Here is a 21,011-nt window from a genome sequence, read left to right on the forward strand (position 1 = left end):
TGTCATGGACCCACGATAGGAGTGAAATAAGACTAAAGTTTTGTAAAGGCACAGCAGTTGCTTGACACAGACGACGGTATTTCACCATATGGAAAGTTTAAAGAGATGCTTCATTCAGGCATGTCAAGGTTTGAGAAAGCTGCCACAAGCTCCTTTCATTCAAGTAACACACAAGTAACACTGGTTAATTCACTGATTGGCTATTGAATAAAAATAACTCATTCTTTTATACAACATACAGTTTCTATTGAACGAACAGCACAATGAACCTGAAACCTCCCACAGTCTCACGCTCTATCTTCTTACACAATAGTTGCAGATTGCTAAAGTAAATACTGTATAAAATTGATTAAGTACACAGCATTAACAACATATTTACATTTTTCTCCAAAGGTATAAACCCATTTTACAGTGGATGACGCAGGCTACACAGCTGGTGAGAGCAGCAATGCAATAACAGCTGTGCCAACTTTGCATACAAGGTGGCAGAAAAAGTCATCAAACCACTAACTGTTATTAGAATTAAGTCTAATTAGCTGAGCGACTCTACGCTGATAACCTCTCAGTGCCTCTCAGTGCCGCTGTCATCTGGAAACATTTAGAGAATGCATTTGGTTTGGTATACACTTTATTACGATTTATTTTTTATCATCATCATTTATTAGATGTGTGATTTTGAAAAGTGCTGTCAAAGACAAAACAAGAAGAATTCCTGGCCACTAACACTAAGCCATTTTGTCATGAGCACCAATCTTGATATATGGAAATAAACCCATAAGGCAATAACGTCTATATTTTTTTTCCAACTTATTTGGTGAGATATTGGATCATTTGAACATTTACTAAAAATTTGAATGCAGAGCAGAATAAAGTAAAAACAATTATTTCAGAAAGGTAATGGTGTTTAAATATTAAGAAATTTAAAATACAAAATAAAGTGATATTGTACTAGTTAGTTACTTTCAGACCAGCAGCCCTGTCTTGTGAAACAGCGGCGCAATCTCAAGGAAAAACATAAAACGCTCATGAAACCACATGGTTCTCAGGCTGAGGAACATGAAATCAGTTGTTTTTTTCATGCCACGCTCAAAGGACAAGTGACTCATTAACATGATGGTGCTCATTGGCCAGTAATCCAGGGAAAAGGTTTTAATGTGATTTATTACGACAGTGTCAGTTTAATTTTTTGTTTATTTTATTTAACCAACTGAGAACCAAATTCTCATTTCCAGTAATGACCTGGCCGAGGGGCAGCAGAACTCTGGGCCTGATCCAAATGAAGGAGAACAGAGTCTCCGGTATTCATTCTTTTTGCTCAAAGCTTTTATTATAAACAGTGGTTGGGGGCTTTTTTCACTAGAGTGGAGCTCCACCATCTAATTCCTACCTTCTTAATGTTAAATGTGATTTAAAACTCTTTTTTTTTTTTAGCATTTTACAGTATGTGTTCCGATGTGTTTATTTTCTTACTATTAGGCAACAACAATAACCAAACAGAAAAGTGACCACAAAGGACCAGAACCCCACATCGGAGTCAAATATGAGTCTCCAAAACAAAAGTCCTATGATTTTGTGCAGCTTATTTTTCTTTTATTATTGAAAACGTACATTGCACTGGGGCTCATTACCCTCTCACAGAACTGTTAGAATTGGTAGAATCTCAGGTTTCTTCAGACATAAGCATGACAGTACAACAGAGGGAGTAGAAAATGAGCTTCAAACCAGCCAGGGTACATGATAACGAAAGGAATAATGGAGGATAGTTTGAAGAATAGAAGGAAATAGCCTGGACTTTCATTCCAAAGAAGCCTCATCCATCCATCAATCAGTGGCAGACAGGCCATTTTAAAACCAGTTGTCTGTACTTGTCCAGCCGCTGGCATGAAACACAGTCAGACGTTTCCTTTCCTGTTAAGCGTTCGCCCACAGGATAAGCCAGTGTTTTCTGTGAAGCTCTCCCTCTCTCAGTTTTTCACTCATTCATTCATTCGTTCATTCACTCATTCATTCATTCATCCATCCATCCATTCATTCTTAAATTCCTATTTTCCTCCTACCCTTCCCAGGTCCATTAATGTCTCCCGTGTGATGATTCAATCGCAGCTGTCGACCCCCCCTCTGCATTTCTCTTTTACCTTATACGCCGACATTCTCCTGTATTCATTTTTTTTTTTCTTATCTCAGGCAGAGTTCAGTTTGGATATAAACAGCCACTGCAGGCCATGCATAGCGATCTCATTACACAGGACTGCAGGGAAAACTGTCTTTCCCGATTTAATAACTATCCCTCCATAACTTCCCCCTCCCCAGTTCCTGGTTACATCAGGGTCAAGCAAACAATTAAGGGGTAAATTGTCTAAACGAGATGCCAGTTGAACAAAAAAAAAATAGAAAAGATGCTGCATTTTCCAATTAAGCATCAAAGAATAATATTAACACAGTGAACTTTATTTGTAATGCCAAATCTCCTGAGTGTTACTTGTGCAACAGCTGCATTAACATATATTATGTCACTAATTAATATGCCGACAGGAATGAGAAGTGAAAAACTATTACTCTGTGACAGCCCCCCTTTTTGATGAAACTTTTCTTTTAATTCCCTGAACACTGGGAATGAGAACAAAAAAAGGAGGAAAATGAAAAGTAAACAGAGAATGAGACATAATATATAGATGTTACACATCATTACCTTTTTTTCCCCTGGTGTGACGGGCTGGATATTATCTAACGCATATTACCATCTACTTTCCACATAACCACAAGAAGAACAACTGCCACCTAAATTAAAATTGTAATTGAGTTCATCTGTCCAACACTCAAATATCTTCCTCATCATCAATTTTGGTCCCCGAAAGACTCATTGAAGCAAAAACTTGGGGGGCAACATTGTTATCTGAGCCATAGTTGCGCCTAATCTCATTGATATGTGTCCTCGTTAAAATGGTCAGCTCTCTTAAATTTGGTGAATCAAAGTACACCAAAATGTTTTTGGACATATATGGCCAACAGCGGGACACAAAGCAGCAAACAGGAAAGATGATAAGAGTGATTGCATCATTGAAAAAGTGAAGAAATAAACGAGCATAGTTACAGTACATCTTATAAAAGAATCAGCCTGTAGGCTTCCAAATGCAATCAGCAATTTTGTTACTGGAGAGTTAAAAAGCTCCAGCGAAAGCAGCAGAGTAATGTTCGCAACTCCTCAGACAATGCTCTTATTCTCTTCCCACTAATATATACTGAACTCTTGTCTCTTATCAGCTCGTCGATGCTTGATTACATCCCTGTTTGTTCTTGTCTCCTACCGTCCTCACACCTTAGTCCTTCCCAAACAAAATTAAAAGAGAAGTCTTTAACACAAAAAGAGACAGCCCGAGTCTGGAGCCATTATTTTAAAGCAATTTAAACTGAAAATGACATGTAGTACAGCTGCATCTCCTGCCCACAGTTATTTAGTTTAGATCACTCTATACTTTCAGATAAACCTTATGTGTTCATGATAATTAACTTTCAATTCCAGTCATGGCATAAGAGCCCACGCCTCTTTCAAAAAGTGCCAAAAGTATGCCTGGACGGACATTTCCTCTACAACTGCTTCTCTGTCTTCCAGATGCATTGAGAAGGGCAAAAGGACAGAGAACAGGCCACAATATCCTTTCTTTGAAAACATGTTTCCATTAAAGCAGCTGCATGAGTGTGACTGCCTTCAGTGTGAAACACTTCTTACCGGATGTTGTGGGACTTGCGTTTGATCTCGTTCCAGCAGAGGTTCATGTCTCCTGTTTGGTGTGGGCCGCCTCCTCTCGGTGTCCTGCACTCAGTGCCCTCCTCCTGCCCCTCACCATCCACTGTGGACTGGCACGGCACACAGCGGCATACCGGCCACGAGGGCCGCCCCGCAGCTGGAACACACACACGCACACACACACACAGCAGGTCATTGTCACAGTTACACAGTTTGGGATTTACACTGCTTTGTATTAATATTATATGTAGATGAAGCTGGGATTAAAAAAACACGTACGCTGCTCACGGTTTCTTCTCTTCCCTTTTACACGTGTAAGTAGGGTTCTAAGTGCTGCCAAAAGCCTGGGGACCTGATGTCTATGAGGTGTCTGAAAGCTTTCTGTGGCAAGATGAAAGGTCACGAGTGGACCCACAAATTGCCCTGAAAAGCCCCATCTCTACTTGGATGAGGTTTAAGTAAAGGCACCAATGCACAATGCAAAAAATACAAATACAAAAGAGCACTAGCAAAGTTGAATCTCCTCTGACTCAAAAAAAAAAACAAAAAAAAAACAGTGGAATAAATTGTTTTTATTGACATTTTCTTTACAAGACATGTCTCATAAATTGTTTACAGGAAAATTAATTACGAATTTCTTACATGAAAATGTACACAGTCGTGTGCATGAAGCAGCTGAGTGTAAATCAATAACACACACTCATGAAATATCAGCTAAAAGACGCATTCAGTTTAAAAGTACCCACTCTATGAAAGAAGGGTGAATGTCAACATTAATAATGTAATATAATATAAATGTTATAACATGTGAAGTTGTACTCTCAAACAAATGTACTCAACTAATCAGAGTCAAATTTAATAGCCCTGTCCTGTGTGTACGACAGACTATCTAAATCAGGAACCACCGCAGTTTTAGCACATTATTCCGTTCCATTAGACCAGACGAAACAAATGCAGACAAAAAGCCCCTTTTTTCACAGACTTTTAGAGTGTGAGGGCATGTGAGGCTCAACATGGAGAGGTGCAATTCCCTTGGTGCAGCAAGGAGGAAAACTCTCATCAAAGAGGAAGGCCAAGGCACTCAAATACAGAAGCACTTTTTGCACACTGAATCACACACTGTGGTGCGTAGCAGCAGACGGTTTACTAGGGTCACCTGTCACGATAAATCAGGTGTTTACTCCCATTGCTGTCTGGGCTTTCTGTATATTTTATTTTCTTCACAACCTGTACCGAACTTGAGCTCTGCCTCCCAACTCAGGCACATGACATACGCACATGTGCATGCTCCATCCAGAGGTTACAGCAAAAAAGAAAGCAAACGTATAAGAAATCAGCAAACTAATAGCAGAGGGTGATTATGAAATGAAATGCACCATCACACTCTTGTAAAAGGTTAAAAGCTATGATTGAAAAGGACTCCTTTGGCATATCTCTCATATTTCTTTATATATATTATTCTTAGAATAATTTCAAATTTATTGAAGAAAAATTACTGCAGATTTCAGAAAACCCACTTTTGCTGCAGATATAAGGTGTTTAAAGGAGCATGAGGCTCCTTTTAAGAAATCAGACTCATTAGCGCCACCCTTCACCACGACGGCCGTCGGGGGTACTGCAGCCAACAGCGAAGCCGGCACGGGAGAACGGGGAGAACGCGCATGCAGCGTCATTTGACGTCTCATCCGCAGGACAGCGCGGGAAATTCGGCCCCACAATTGCAGCACATTTTGCAGCACACAGCCTGTTCAAGGCAACGGAGAGATACGCTAGAGGGCTCATTCTTTTTGGTTTGGAACGCTTCATCTGACATTATGTATACGCATTTTTTTCATAAATCCTGCCTCAATCCTGCCTCATGCTCCTCATGTCTGCATTTACATTCCAAACTGCTATCTTAGATATTTAACAGTTTGGTGCATAAAGTGATACAGAAATTCAGATATCTTTGGGTACTCTTACTCTGCTGGTAAAAGTTCTTGTGAATATTTAGACTCATTATTCTGTTAGCACCAAATCATTTGTCACACTTTCCATTTAGTCATTGTTTCCTGGGGAGGACTTTCACTCAACTGCGGTTTGTCTAATGCCGACTGAGCCCCAGAGGAAACAGGCGGCAAAGTTTGTTGCAAAGTCAACATCTGAGTAAATGACTCCCCAGTGAGAGGGGGAGAAAGACTTACTTTCAGCACACTAATCCCTTTTCTTTATCTTTACCCTTCTCTGCCTCCCTGTTTGTCTTCCTCTACATCTGCTATAAATTCAGTCTTCTCTCTGCCTTTCCAGTTCGCTCTACAGACCACCTCACATCAGGTCAGCCAGAGTATTGTTTGTTTTCTGTTTTACATAAATCATCACCATCTTATTCCCTCTGCTGTCACCTGTTATCTCTTCGCTTCCTTCCCTCGCTTTTCCACCTCAGACAGATCTTGTTAGTGTAGGGGAAACAGCAGTACCGTGCACGTCTCACCTGATCTCTCTGTTTTGTTGTTTTTTTTACTTTCACAGGTAAATCAGACATCACATGAGACTCTGCATTGAGCGATTCAAGGATTGTATTTGTGATCGAAGCCCTTTAAAAGCCAATGCATTTCAAACCTTTATATTCAGGGGAGCGATTTTATTCACTTCCACACAGTGTTTGGAAACAAGATAACAGGACCTACACGCGACACAAAGAGGCCAGAATGGGGCTATATTTGTTTGCCTTTTCAAGTTGTGAAATGGAGTTGAACAATGACAATCGTCAACTACGCCAACGCCAGCATCAAAAGAATGCCCTGCGGGTGAAAGACAGCTCTGAGGAAAGTTTGTTCTGGAGTGAGAAGGGAACAAAGCCACAGACAGCTCCATCAGGAACATCCAGTCACTCTTCCTGCTCCAGCTTTCTCCAATGTTGTATGAGGACATACGCTCAAATATCATATCACCTGGAAGAATTCATTTAAAATTATGTTTAAATATGAAATAAATATATATATGTTTTTTTCTCTGCAGACAACATTAAAATCACCACAGAAGGGAAAAGCCACATTTCTTTATTATTTCCTTGTATGAGCACATCTGGATCACCCGAGCATGTATTGACTCAGTGCAAGACACGGGGTGGCTCTGTCTCTCACATTAAACTTAAATACCATGCTTTAGAGCTTTGAACATGCATTATTTACACTCTTGATTGGATGTGGCATTGCTCAGTGAAGCGGAAGCAGAGAGTGTTTTCCAGAGATGCTGAAAATCAGCAGAGATTTCACTGACATGCCACAAAGTGACAAAGACAATATTCATCTCGCTGCTATGGTTACCAGTCTCTCTCCCATATTTTCACGACTGTCGCATGCACAAATAATAGCTTCTGAATTTCGGAGTTGCCCAATTATTCTTTTGTGAAGTGTTCAGACTACATATGTGTATCTTTCTTTCTTTCTTTCTGGCTTTCCTTTATTTTTTTAACCACTCAAGGCAAAAAAACCTAGAAAGATATTTTCCAGCAGATGTGCGAATGTCAAATCAAAAGAGCTGAGAATGATAAAAGCTTCGCAGGATTTCACAGAGGGAGAAAGAAGACAGTTAAACTGTAAAGTTAAGCATCAGAAAATAAAAACCACTGAGCAACACATTGTGTACATTTTGATATTTATCTGAAGGAATCTAGACCACAGCTCAGATATCACTTAAACACAATAAGGTAGTAAGAATGTACTCTAATTCGCTCATATGTGCAACAAAATGTAATTATTTGATCATATGTATGACCTACCTTAAAAGCACACACTTGCTGCTCTTTTATGACTTAAGAATTGCCGTAATTTCCCCAGTCTGTTGGTTGGCTTAGCAAAAAAAGCAAAGATAAGTTAGACCTGCAGCAACCGATAAAATAAAGACGCAAGAAAAGAGTGGGTGAGCAGATAAGGATGGGCAAAGACATGGGGAGATGTGTGACCTAATAAGCAGAGACTTCTCTCTGGTGAAAGCCCGCTCTGTCCTCATACATTCCCGTTTACACCTACATGTCCTCCCAAACTTTTTACGACCAATATGAAGAAAAGGCCATCTGCCTGATGTCCTTCAACCCACGCTCACTCTGGCCAGTGCACGATAAATGCCACTCGAAGCTATTTAAATGGAACAGAGTCAGCATGAAGAGAGAAACGTTAATTGAACATATTCAGACATACTACAATAATATAACTTAGTTTTGAGTAGTCTGAATCTCAAACCATGTCATTTAGAGAGCTGTTCAGGTCTAGAGGGTACATTGACATCACAGACCCAGATCAAAGTATAATTTTCCATCCTCTCCATTTTCATCTCCATTCATGTTCATATCATACAGAAGTCACTGTTCCTCTGAAGTGTGCAGCTCCAAGCCGTAAAACCAATTTGAAAAAAAAAAAAAAAAGACATAGACCCCACGAAGGGGTGAAGTCAAATGGAGGCAGTGACTGCCCCCCTGAAACTGACTGCCAGAATAGGGAAAAAAAAAACATGTTGAAGGGAGCTGTTAAACTGGATCTCTGTGGTATTTAAAACACAGAATGTCAGAGACATTTCACTAACAGGGTATGCTATGTTACATGTCTTTTTTAAACTCATAATTTAACTAAGTATATCCTATTCCAGTAACACTACAGTCATTAATGAGAGCATAGATTAAAAAAAAGAATATATAAATATATATATATATATATATATATATATATATATATATATATATATATATATATATATATATATATATATATATATATATATATATATATATAGTGTATGTATAGTGTATATATAGTGGTTTTTCATTTGATTTATTGTTCAATTCTAAAAAGAGTGTTGTTATGATCTGCAAAACAAAGGATGATCAGAAGCTTACCTTTCCCTCTTTTTCTTTGGCAGGAGAAGTATTAGAGGTTGTAAAGAAGTTTAAATACCTGGGCCACATAATCAGGGATGATTTCTGTGACGATAATGATTTGCAGCGTCAGTGCTGTAAACTATATGGCCAAGCCAATATGCGGGCACGTAAGTTTCAAATGTGTACGGATAATGTTAAAACAGCACTGTTTAAAACATATTCCACTCTGCTATACACCGCTGACTTGTGGTGCCATTATACCAGCGCTAAAATAAAAAAGCTACAGGTAGCATACAATGATGCTTTTAGAATTTTTCTTAAACTCCCTAGATGGACAAGTGCAAGTGAAATGTTTGTGACCAGTGATGTACCCACTTGCCATGCTGTACTGGGGAATTTTATGTTTAGATTTATGTGTAGACTGAAGGAGTCAAAGAATGTTTTAATTATGGCCTTAACAGAGACGACACAGAGTGATACAAGGTTCTCCTCCTGTTTCTGGAAACACTGGAGGAAATGTTTGTATGTTTTTAACTAATTTGAATGGCACAAGTGAATCTCTTTCTCTGTGTTTAATGTCTGTCTTTGTATCTTGTTTTGTACTCTGGACCCAGTGTTTGCAAATAAAGTTTATATATATATATATATATATATATATATATATATATATATATATATATATATACATATATATATATATATATATATATATATATATATATATATATATATACATATATATATACAGTATAGTATATCCAAGTATCATTGCCATTGTAAGTAAATACTTGAGCTATTTGAGGTAGAAAATTAATTGCCTTGGAATTTGAGATAAACAATCGTGTTTTTGTTGTTGTTTTTAAAGAAAAATAAAAATTCAATTCAATTTAAGAAAAAAGTTTGGCTTTTTTTTTGGCTTCTGCCATGCAAAGCTTCTGCAAATAAGAAACTTGTGATGGAAAATGTAGCCTTGTACAGAGAACATCCTCATATTTCCTTTGTTCATTGTCATTCTGCATCGAGACGCCTGATGTATGTTCTGACCCTATTGCATGCAACTGCTTAATTAAATCTACAGAAATCTGGCTCATCCCTCAAGTCTTATTCGTGGTAACTTAAATGAATTCAGTTTCACTCCAGATATTCACCTCGTTGGAAAGAACATATTAAAGAGCATTGAATAGGTTTTTCCACGGAGATCAGTGTTAACATCTTTGCATCGATCCTGTGAGCCACCAAGAAAGTGACAGAGAGAAGAAATGTTCATGCTATGTTATACGGTCTAACTTTTACTGTAAGAACACCTTTAATCTTCAAACACAGTCAACTTTTTCCTTTATAGCTCCAGTTATTTTGGAAGTACTAACTGTGAGAGCAACCTCTGCTGTGCCGTCTGCTGACATCATGGAGATTGGGTAGGTGTTCTGTGGGCTAATGAGCTTCAGTTTGGTTTTGGTATTGTGAGAAATGTGTTTCCTTCTCCAACATCTTCAGCTTACAGATGTCTAAACAAGTAATGTATCCCACATTTTTCTGACACACAAGCAAAAGCAAAGAAAATCACTTGTCTTGTCTGCAGATGTATGGCCCAGTGATTTTTGATTGGAGGCAACCTAAAGAGCACCAGGAGCAAAGAACACACTTTCAGTGCCCTTTCCCTGCCATCCTCCTCCTGTCTGCTCCAGCTGCACATGTTCAATCTTGCAGTATTTTCCCCGTGGCAAAAAAAACAAAAGCAGTACCAAAAATAAGCATTTCTTTCTTGCGCCTTTGATATTCTTTGAGCCGCTGTCAAACTTCTCTTAGGTTGACATAGACAGTCTTCAGTTGTAGGCTGGGAAGCGCTGGATAACATGTTTAAGAACAAGACAATGCTTTAACTAAAGCTTATACTGCATACCTTTCCATCGCATAGTTTTCCTGTCATATGATTTCATGTTTAAAAGAATAGAGATTTGTTTAAAAACATATCTGTGCTGTGGCAGATGGAGTGATTGTCCTGAAATTGAACTAATTCTGTACTGTAACTGCGAACACATCCTTCTGTCAGTGGGCTCACGCCAACAACAATTTGTAATGCTTTAACACCCACAATTACAACACTTAACATGAGTGATCCAAATCCACGCTGATGCACAGAAAATGTCCGACTGTGCTTTGCAACGTGTGCCGTCCCAATTTGACTAATAAATACCATACCAACAGTGACTCATCATCAGTGACCAGGACGCCCGCTGCTAAATGTCATACCAATGCGAGATGATCTAAGGGTGCTAGTGCATGTCTTATGAGTGTGTGTGTGCGTGTGTGTGAAAGAGAGAGAGAGAGAGAGCGAGAGAAAGAGAGAGAGCGAGTCCTGGCTCGTTTCAGGAGCGGGGACTTGGCTTTATGCCTGTTGGGTGCTAGCAGAGGTTGGACCACTGCCTCCCTGCTGTTGTCTCCCTCCATCCCGTATATCCTGTACGGTGGGTTAAAGGAGACACTGGGAAACACACACACACACACACACACACACACACACACACACACACACACACACCCTGCAGCTCTCGGTCGTTCGCTGCTGCTGCAGCAGGATAAGCAGGCTGAGTTTCTCCTCACAGCTGCAACCGTCACACTCGGCTGGGGAAACAGGAGGAGCTCCAGTTTGCATTTAAACATGAGCGCTCTAGATATTGTAAATCAAAAAGTAGGCATACTTTCCGAACATAGATGTACTGTAATGAAACAAACACACACACAATCAAGACTTCAACACAATCAACTGCACCCCTGCTGAGCACAGGCAGCTGTCAAACTATTTCTGTTTCCCCCTGAAACCTCGACATCATTTTTTCCAGACCTGACTCCCTTTGTCTGCAAACATATCGCATGGAGATTTGAGATTAGAAGCAACCAAAATAAAGCCTTTTACTTGCTCCAATATGGCCATTTTCCCCCATTCCCCCATCACACATTACACATGCTTGCAGAGTAGTTACGCTCTAACCACATATTTCATTACCCTTCCCGCAGTATCTCATTGATGACAAAGTAATTTCTCCCTAGAGCAAATAAATCATCTACACTCTTATTTATATTTGCTTAGTGTCATTGCTCTTTTGTCTTCTGTTTTTTGGCTTTGAGGCAGGGTTTGGCAGAGGAAAAAGACTTCAGCTGATGTTGCAGAGCGATAATTACTGCAGGAGGTGGAAGAGCCAAGTGCTGTCTGATTATTTCACATCGAACTAATTTTCGTGTTTAAGAAAATATAATCTCCAACTGTTTAACATCTAATAACGCCATACAACCTCATGCAATTTCACATTTGTTCTTTTTTTAACTGTAATGTAACTATTTTCATGATGCATGAAAAAAGAGACTCATCTGTTACAGTATGTTTAAGGTCAACAGTAAGACTTTTTAGGGATGGGAGTGGCATCTGAAATATCCTTCACCAGAGGACAAAAAAAGGTTACTTTGCTGTAAAAATGTTAGCAGGAAAATGCAAAGACATGACCACAGGGCTTGATCTTAACAGAGAAAGAATTATAAAGCTGCCTTGGGTAATTTTATGGCTGTTAAAGCTCATTACTTAAGAAAAAGGGCAAGTTGGTGATTAACTTTACAGACTAGAAACAGTTTCCCTGCTGAGTGACTTCAAGCAAGCACACCTCTGGATTCAAGGGAACAGATCGAACTTTTCCATGCAAAGGCTTTGGATCCAAGCAGCCAGATATAAAAAGAAACAGAGTATGATGTGAATTAACCTGAGATGATATCCAGTCTATCACAACTAAATGAATTGCTCTTTGTGTCTCAACTCATGTGTTAAGTAAAACAATGATGTGTTTAGGGTGTATTCAGTCCTTTTAGTCCAGGTGACAAGCAAACAGAACTAAGAAGCAGGCAGACAGAAAGTAAAAAGGATTTAAAACATCTTATCCGTATCTTCAAGAAATTCTGGTTTATAATTATATCAAAAGCCCTTGTACTTGCAAAACAGTCTTGGTCATTTGAAATCCACATTCTCTTACAAGATAATTAAAGGGAATTAACACAATGAAATTCTCTCACCACCTTGCAATTACTGGATAATCAACATAGATCAAATGTCAACCCAGTCATTGCTTCTGTGCCGCAATGTGAGAATTTTCCTGCTTCAAATAAGAAGTAATTTGCCGAACCCCAATTAAAATCTTCGCTAATTAATATGACTTTTTTCCACTGAGGAATGAAATATTCTCTTGGAGGACACAAAGAGAGGGTTTTTTTGTCTGCTGAGAATATGTAAAGGTTTCTGTTAAATTGGATGTTATTTCAATAATCCTTTAATGTTTATGTGCAATCCTACTTTACTTTGATATGTATAGTGTATGATTTGCAAACACATTTCTAAATGCACAGTATGTATGTAGTTTCAGATTCTACAGAAAAATCCCTGATTTTTTCCCCATTTTTATCACCCAGTGCTCCTACCTAAGTGACCGTCCTGGGCATTGCTCCCTCTACCAACCCCAGGAGGGCCCTGCACTGAGCTCAGGTCTCCTCCTTAACCTGAGGAGTCATCTTTTCACCAGACAGGGTGGGGTTTCTCTGGCCGGACGTAGCGCGTGGAAGGATCACGTTATTCCGGCCGGATCCTCCCCACCCCATCTGGTGCCCCGGCTGGCCAGAGGGGGCATGTGTAGCTCAGGACTGTGTGCATGTTTTTGTGAGGGTAGCTCCCATTAGCTACCCAGGGGAACATGGGGAGAACATGCAAACTCCACACAGAAAGGCCCTTTCTCCAACCCCACCCAGGGTGTGGGCGCTGAAGTCATGGGGGAACTAACACGCACTTCAGCGCCCACAGCGTCCCCGGCGGGAATTGAACCTAGGACCTTCTTGCTGTGAGACGGCTGCACTACCTGGACACACCTCCTCATTCAAACAAATGGAGAAGTGTGTCCAAACTTTTGGTCTGTACTATATATATATATATATATATATATATATATATATATATATATATATATATATATATATATATATATATATATATATATATATATATATATATATATATATATATATATATATATATATATATATGTATATATGTATATATGTATATATATATATATATATATATATATATATATATATATATATATATACATACATATATATATATGTATGTATGTATGTATGTATATATATATATATATATATATATGTATGTATGTATATATGTATATATATATATATATATATGTATGTATGTATGTATGTATGTATGTATGTATGTATGTATGTATATATGTATGTATATATATATATATATATATATATATATATATATATACATATATATATATATATATATATATATATATATATATATATATATATATATATATATATATATATATATATATACATATATATATATATATATATATATATATATATATATACATATACATATACATATATATATATATATATATATATATATATATATATATATATATATATCAATTATGTATATATATATACATAAGTGGCAGTTTGAGGCTTTATGTAGTTTTACCTAATGATGTACATAAGAGTTCGACTCCCTTACAGTTGAATCTAATGGAGAACAAAACAGTTGGACACTTTTGGAGATGCTTTGGGTGAACAACAACTCTTTAAATAAATACTGTCAGTTACTGCAACATATAATTTCCCATCAGGGGTCCATAAAGGATTATTAGAGTGAAATGAAGATCAATAAGGCGTGAATGGAAACTGCCTCACATTTGGACACTTAACTTTGTCCCCACACACACAGAGTAGTATCCAATTGAATTCAATTAAAATACTTTATTAATATCCAAAAGGAAATTAAATTAAGAGAAAAAAGATTAGCAGTTCAATGTGATTACAAAGAAGATGCTAATAATAGGTTGGTCCATCTATTAACCCAACCTTATCCATCCCTTCCCCCACTTTATTTTATTTCAGTAACGACCTACCAGGCAACGAGATAAAAAATAAAGCCAATAAAAAGCATGGGTTTGATGTCGACTGTGTGGCATTTGGGATTAATAATGCGCTATTTAAACAGATGGCACTAAAGATGGTTTTAAATAATTAAAATAACTGAAATAATAAAAAAGAAATAATTGTTGAATTAATATATTAATTTAATGTTGTTTTATAGGATGCTGACCTTGTTCCAGTTGACAGCATGATAATTAGCATATTCCCGGTAATGCATTGGTACTGCTCATTTCACCATTAACGTTAACTTGGTATGACACACGCTGGACTGCTGCTCAAAAATGTCCTTTTACAAACAAGTATTCTCTTTTAATTATCCTGTATTTATATCTATAATTGTACCCAGTGAGCATATCTTTTTTTTTAATCTATTGCTGTTTTTTCCTTTCCATACTACAGTATACTCTTCACTAAATGGCAGGGTGGTCAGCAAGAAGTACCCAGTTTGAATCCTAAATTATCTCTATCTGTGGCGAGTTTTCAATGTACCCGCTGCCGGCGTGGGTGTTTTCCAGGTATTTCATGATCATTCTTGTCTGTTGCAGTGAATGTGTACATGAATGCTTATTTGTATTTGTGAGGCCCTGTGATGGACTGGTGACCTGACCGGTGAGCCCTGGCTCTTGTCTGATGACAGCTGGGATAGGCTCCGGCATGTTTTTATGGACATGATTATTGTGGTTATATCTGAGAATCCTGTTTCTGTGTTTGTGCAGGCAAGCGTCATAAGTGCTCATTTCAGAACAGAGAAATCCAATATGTTACTTAGAGCTATGCCGGGATAAATCTCCTCTTATCCACTTACGTTTTTGAACACTGATTTCTGCTGGCATTAGCTCAGTTTAGCCAGTTTTACAAGAGTATAAAACACATAATTTTACCTTTATGTCAGAAAATAGTTAAATTGGTGCACTGGTTTGAAATGAAAGCATTGCCATACAAGTTAAAAGACACAGATTTGAAAAAAAAAAAAATGTCATTATATTTATAAGCATTATTTTCATTTGGTGTATATGTCACTTATTGTATTTTTTTTCCAAATATAATTGTTTTAGGTTTGTTTGTATGGAGTGACCTCTTTGGTATAGGCAGTATGCACCGATCTACGGAACGTTGTTCAGCTGAGTTTGCATAAGGCCATATCTCAGGAACTGCTTGACAGATTTGAGTGTTTGATGCTTTCATAAAATCTTCACAGCCAATAAAACTGATGGGTGGTTCACAAATCCACTTCACTTCAGGCATTTCAGAATGGAGAAAAGATTTACACTTGCTAAAGATATTTCACGGTAGTTGTGAGTCGTACGTGTCTACCTGTAACAGAAATGATCCAATAAACCAAAAATGATTTGAGTTTGATACAATTTTTTTGGATTACATGAATCAAGTGGAGATTTTCAATGAAATATGACTGATGATGGTGAAACACCAAAGGTCAGACTAAATTCTGAATTTTCCTTTACAAAGTGAAGGTGTTTCCTTGTCTTCAACTGATGGCTCAGGGAGATTTTCTCACAAAGTGGAGATTAAGTTTGTTATGGGCATGCCAAGTAGTGGCATGACCATATTGCAATCGTCCAGAATGGCCCAAAGGGCAATGTTGCTAGCATTTTGCTAACGAGCTAATGTCGCAAAAGTCCCACTGCACACAAGTGGGTGTACAGCATGACCCCGCTCTGATATGGGAAAAAAAATCCCCAAAAAATAAAACACGCCCGAAAAAACGAGAAAAAAACATGAAAATGAAGATGTTTCCCTTTTCTTCTTATTATTCCACACGCTTTTTTTGTCCGTTAATACGGCACGAACCGCAACGTGCATCCATGCATGGCATAAATCGTTGGATGCGTCTCCATCGTGCCTCGATGGGCATTACTTTTCTCAGTGAAAAGTGTTACCGTGGCAACGCTAGATGCCAAAAAGCAAAAAAAAAAGGCGAAAATTCGGACGCTTATTGCTCGGCCGAACTTTATCGTAGAGACATCGTTCAAATTTACAAACACTCGGCCTGATTGGCACTAAAGTACCTTAAAACCTCATCATGCTAATTATTACGGTTTTTGAAATATTTAACTTTCAATTTAAAAAAAAATTCCATTTGACTTTGGACGCTTGTTGCTAGGCAACAGGTTATCGTAGAGACATCGTACAAATGTTCCCCGACTCAGCACGCGGTGGACTTCAACATATTCAAATTTCATGAAGCTGTGATTTAAGGAAATTTTATGTCAAAATCCATGCCAAATGTCCCCATTCATTCGGATGGGGCTTTTTACCATGGTGAAAAAAAAACCTATCCGTTCATGTAGCCTGAACCGGAACGTGCACCCATGCATAGCATACATCAACACATGTGGATCCATCGTGCCTCGAAAGGCAATACTTTTCTCAGCCAAAAGCATTACCGTGGCAACGCTAGATGCCAAGAAGCGGAAAAAAAGGTGAAAATTCGGACGCTTATTGCTCGGCCGAACTTTATCGTAGCGACATCATTCAAATGTTTCCCGACTCGGTTCACTTCGGAGCAAAAGATCTTTCAGTTTTTGAGATATTAAACATTCAATTAAAAAAAAAGTCTATTTGACTTTGGACGCTTGTTGCTAGGCAACAGGTTATCGTAGGGACATGATTCAACTCACAACATATTTCAAACAAATTCAACAAATTTCATGAGGCTGTGATTTACATACATTTTAAGTCAAAATGCCTGTCAAATGGCCCCTTCCCCAAAGGTTTATCAACAACCTTGAACGGTTTATAAACAACCCTAAACTACTTCTTGACCATTATTAATCACCCTAAACCACACCCCCTGTGGGGAGCACAGGAATGAATGCAATACAACCATAAACACCTCAAACTGACATAGAACCACCCCAAACACAACCAATACAGCCCCAAACCAAAGCAGCGAGAGGGGACGAATGGGCAGTAGGGCATGCCCATATCAAAATTTCCTGAAATCTTCTAGTTCTATTTATTACACATGGAGTCTTGTTGTTAGCAGGTAGCAGCTGGTTGCTACTACCGGGTTGTTTGGAGAGAAGCAGGATTGTAATGCTAGATGTTGGAACTGAGTTTTGTTTAGGCAGGAAAAGTCTTTGTAGGGTTGAAACTACGCTTCACATGAGTAATTAAAAGGGGCTTGAATACAGTTGAGGGATATTTAACGGGAGCAATGAGGGTGAGCAGTGACTACCATCCTGCCCTAAGAAGGTTCTAGGTTGGCTTTTTGAAGAAGAGCTGTGTGAAGTACTTCTAAATAGTTTCATACCTGAAGGGGACGGCGGCCACAGCGCTATTAGTTAAAGAACCAGTGAGGAATCCTGATGGGGAGGTAAGCTAACGTCTACTTAGAGTAGTAGCTGTAGAGGAGTGAATTTTCCCCACTTAAAAAGACTCAAACTTCATAAATTTTACAGCTGTTCAAGCAAATGCTCTACTGTGAATTTTTTACACCATGTCACTTAAGTATCCATCCATTATCTATACCTGCTTACTTAGGGTAACAGTAATCTGCTGGAGCCCACCCCAGCTCGCTTTGAGTGAAAGGTTCAACCCAAACAAGGATCAGACTGAGTTCTTGTAACACTGTCCGATCAGAGTTTAAAATATATATATATATAGAGAGAGAGAGAGAGAAAGAGAGACCAAATAACTGTCACACAAGTCCCCTTACCTTAATAATCCTTAAAACATGGGGAGTTTTCCATGTGATTTTTGTGCAGCTGCGCAGAGAATGTCAGTTAGTACTAATGATGAACATCTGACAAAATAAAGAGAGCAGAGAGCCCATGTCAACAGAGAAAGAGTGTTAATGGATTCAGCCCTCCACTGAGGCCCATTTTATAGAATGAATCTCATTAAAACAGGAAAAAAAAAAGGTTTTTAACAGGCTCTGGTGTGACATTTTACTCTCTGCTCAACTTTCAGCCCTCACTGCTCTGCCAGCCTTGTCACTTCCAATTTGATGATGGAGCTTTGGAGATTCCAATAGTCAGGAATCTGGGTGACAGTGTGAAATTTATTGTCCATTAAAAGGCTGACAATAAGTTAAAATATCTGCAGCCGACAGGAAGAGGTGCTCTGACTGCATAACTTAGAGTTTGGCTGAGAAGCAGCAGCAACACGGGAGGAGACACAAAGCACACAGGAGGCATTTAGCTCCCGCAAACTTTACAGAAGAAATACAAAATGCAATGCTGATGTTTTTGCCTGTCACAAAACAGTGAGACATAAACAGAGCACCTAACCATGTAATTGTGGCAAATGTAAATCCATTGTGAGAGCTGCTGTGATGTTTATTTTCCTCTGACACACTTTTTTAAATGAAAAAAAGTTATAACAATCCTTTAACGGGTTCCAAGACAAACCAGCATAAAAGTGGGAGGAAACTAGGACATAGAAGGAACATCAGCAGATGAGGAGAGAACCTGGCTCAAGTTAGAAGATTGACAAAACAATTCATCAAAAAGCTTCACGAGACCAGCGTGAAGATGAAGAGGGTTTGGAGAAGTCAAAAAATTTGGCCTCAACAGCAAACTAAATATGTAAAATCATTTCTGGGAAATTGTATAGTGCTGATTAAAGATAAAATATATGACAAAAGAAAAGGAGAACATACTTTGTTTTCATTAAATTAATCTAGGATGGAGCTTGCTGCATTAATGAAGAGCTAATGATAGAAGAGAGTCTAAAATATTCAGGTGGCACTCTTCTGCTGTGAAACTCTGAGACCTGAATTAACATACCTTCCTTCTTTCTACAGTCCCTTTTGCCATCAATTCAAGGTCTGCTTAGAGAAGCTGTTTGATTATTTCAAATATACCACCCAAAGGGGGAAAAGTTCTGCTTGAGATTCACACAACATTTGCTGCATGTCATCACACGTGGGAACGGATTGCAATTCTGCAGAGGAAAAAAAAAAAAAAAAAAAAAAAGCAGAGAAGGCCTTGTGACTACATTCACAAACAAACTCTCCTTTCAGTGAAGGACAGTAGGAAGATGGCTGGATGGAAAGAACTGACGCACACGGAGAAGTGAACGCTGAATGAATCATTTCTTCTGAGTTTGGAGCAAGTGTGGAAAATGACGCCACGTTCCGGTGAGCGCCGCGATAATGGCCAAGGATGATAAAGTGGTGGTGAAAGCAGTTAAATGGTAAACAACAGCAGACACTGACAATTTCTGCTGCAGCTAGGAAAAGATAAATGCTCAAATAGGTGCCAGATGTCTGCCTGGTATAGGTACAAAACAAAAAGATCATGGGTAATGGAACATTTACACAATTCTAAAGGTGATATGAGAACAAGGTGTCATTATATCGTAGCAAATCAAGTACCTTTTATGCCTTTTTTTCCCCACACATCAATGGATATTCAATCTCACTAATGGAGGACATAGATTATATCTCAATCCTTTTTGTCCAATTAGTACTAATGAATGATGAACATTCTCTGCTGAGTCTTTGCCAATGAGTAAAAATATGTTGAACGAAATGATGATACGCTGATGCAAATGAATAGCATGGTGACCAATTATTTTTAAATTAGAACCGCTTTATGTCAATAAAACTGTCAAGGTCTTAAGTGGAGGACCTGAATGCAGAGACACAACGGACAGGAGCTAAAACACAGTTATTACACATAAAGATGTGAAAAAAGCACTATCATGGAAGGGAATCCAGCAATTCAAGAAAAAATAAAAAAGTAGCAAAAAACAGAAAACAGCTGGACTGTCAAGAGGAAAACAAGGACAGGAATCTAGCAATCAACAAAAGAAATCAAGGGTGTTAAATGCTGGGGGAAGCAATGATGAACAACAGGTCATGACAATCAGCAGAGACAAGGTTTGAACAGAAAAGCTTACAGCAATGAATGAAAATAAAAATGCATTATAAAACCAGATATTCATAAACAAAACAGAAAGAAAGCTAGCTGAGGCAAATCTGATTCCGAGATAAAACACAACTTGGTAAAACACAAAAACATTGCAAAATGAAAACCCACAAACCAGAAAGAAGATGAGAAACACCAAAATAATTGAATGACAGTAGTTATTTGCTACGATACTTCTCTTAGAGGAAAATTCCAGACATAAGTCAGCCCTAGGTCTGTTATTAGATGAGAAGCAGTGTACATTTTTGTTAGGGACCAAAATGACGTGATTCAAAGCAGTTCAGTGTTTGAACTAAATAAGTGTTTACAGCAAAATAGCAATTAAGGTTAACACTCAGGACCAAGGGGATGGTGTGGACAGGGTTTCCTACGATAGGACTGTCTGCACAAGTGTCTCTGCTGCCATCTTGCTTTAACGCGTCTAATATATGGCCTCTGCCTCCATACCCCTGGACTAATATTTATGACGAAATGGGCCACATGTGGAGCAGAGTTCATGAACTCTCCT

The 21,011-nt window shown here is 38.3% G+C and overlaps 1 protein-coding gene across 1 annotated transcript in view; it reads right to left on the reverse strand.

Annotated features, from left to right (window-relative positions):
- The window catches only part of drp2 (dystrophin related protein 2), a 269,547-nt gene that overhangs the window by 118,347 nt on the left and 130,189 nt on the right, over window positions 1-21,011 (reverse strand). Inside the window, exon 3 of the mRNA XM_061725644.1 lies at window positions 3,728-3,902. Coding sequence (XP_061581628.1) covers window positions 3,728-3,774 — 47 coding nt within the window. The 5' untranslated portion in view covers window positions 3,775-3,902. The remainder of the gene's footprint in view (window positions 1-3,727; window positions 3,903-21,011) is intronic.

This window comes from Cololabis saira, chromosome 7, assembly GCF_033807715.1.
Source record: "Cololabis saira isolate AMF1-May2022 chromosome 7, fColSai1.1, whole genome shotgun sequence".
Lineage (NCBI taxonomy): Eukaryota > Metazoa > Chordata > Actinopteri > Beloniformes > Belonidae > Cololabis > Cololabis saira.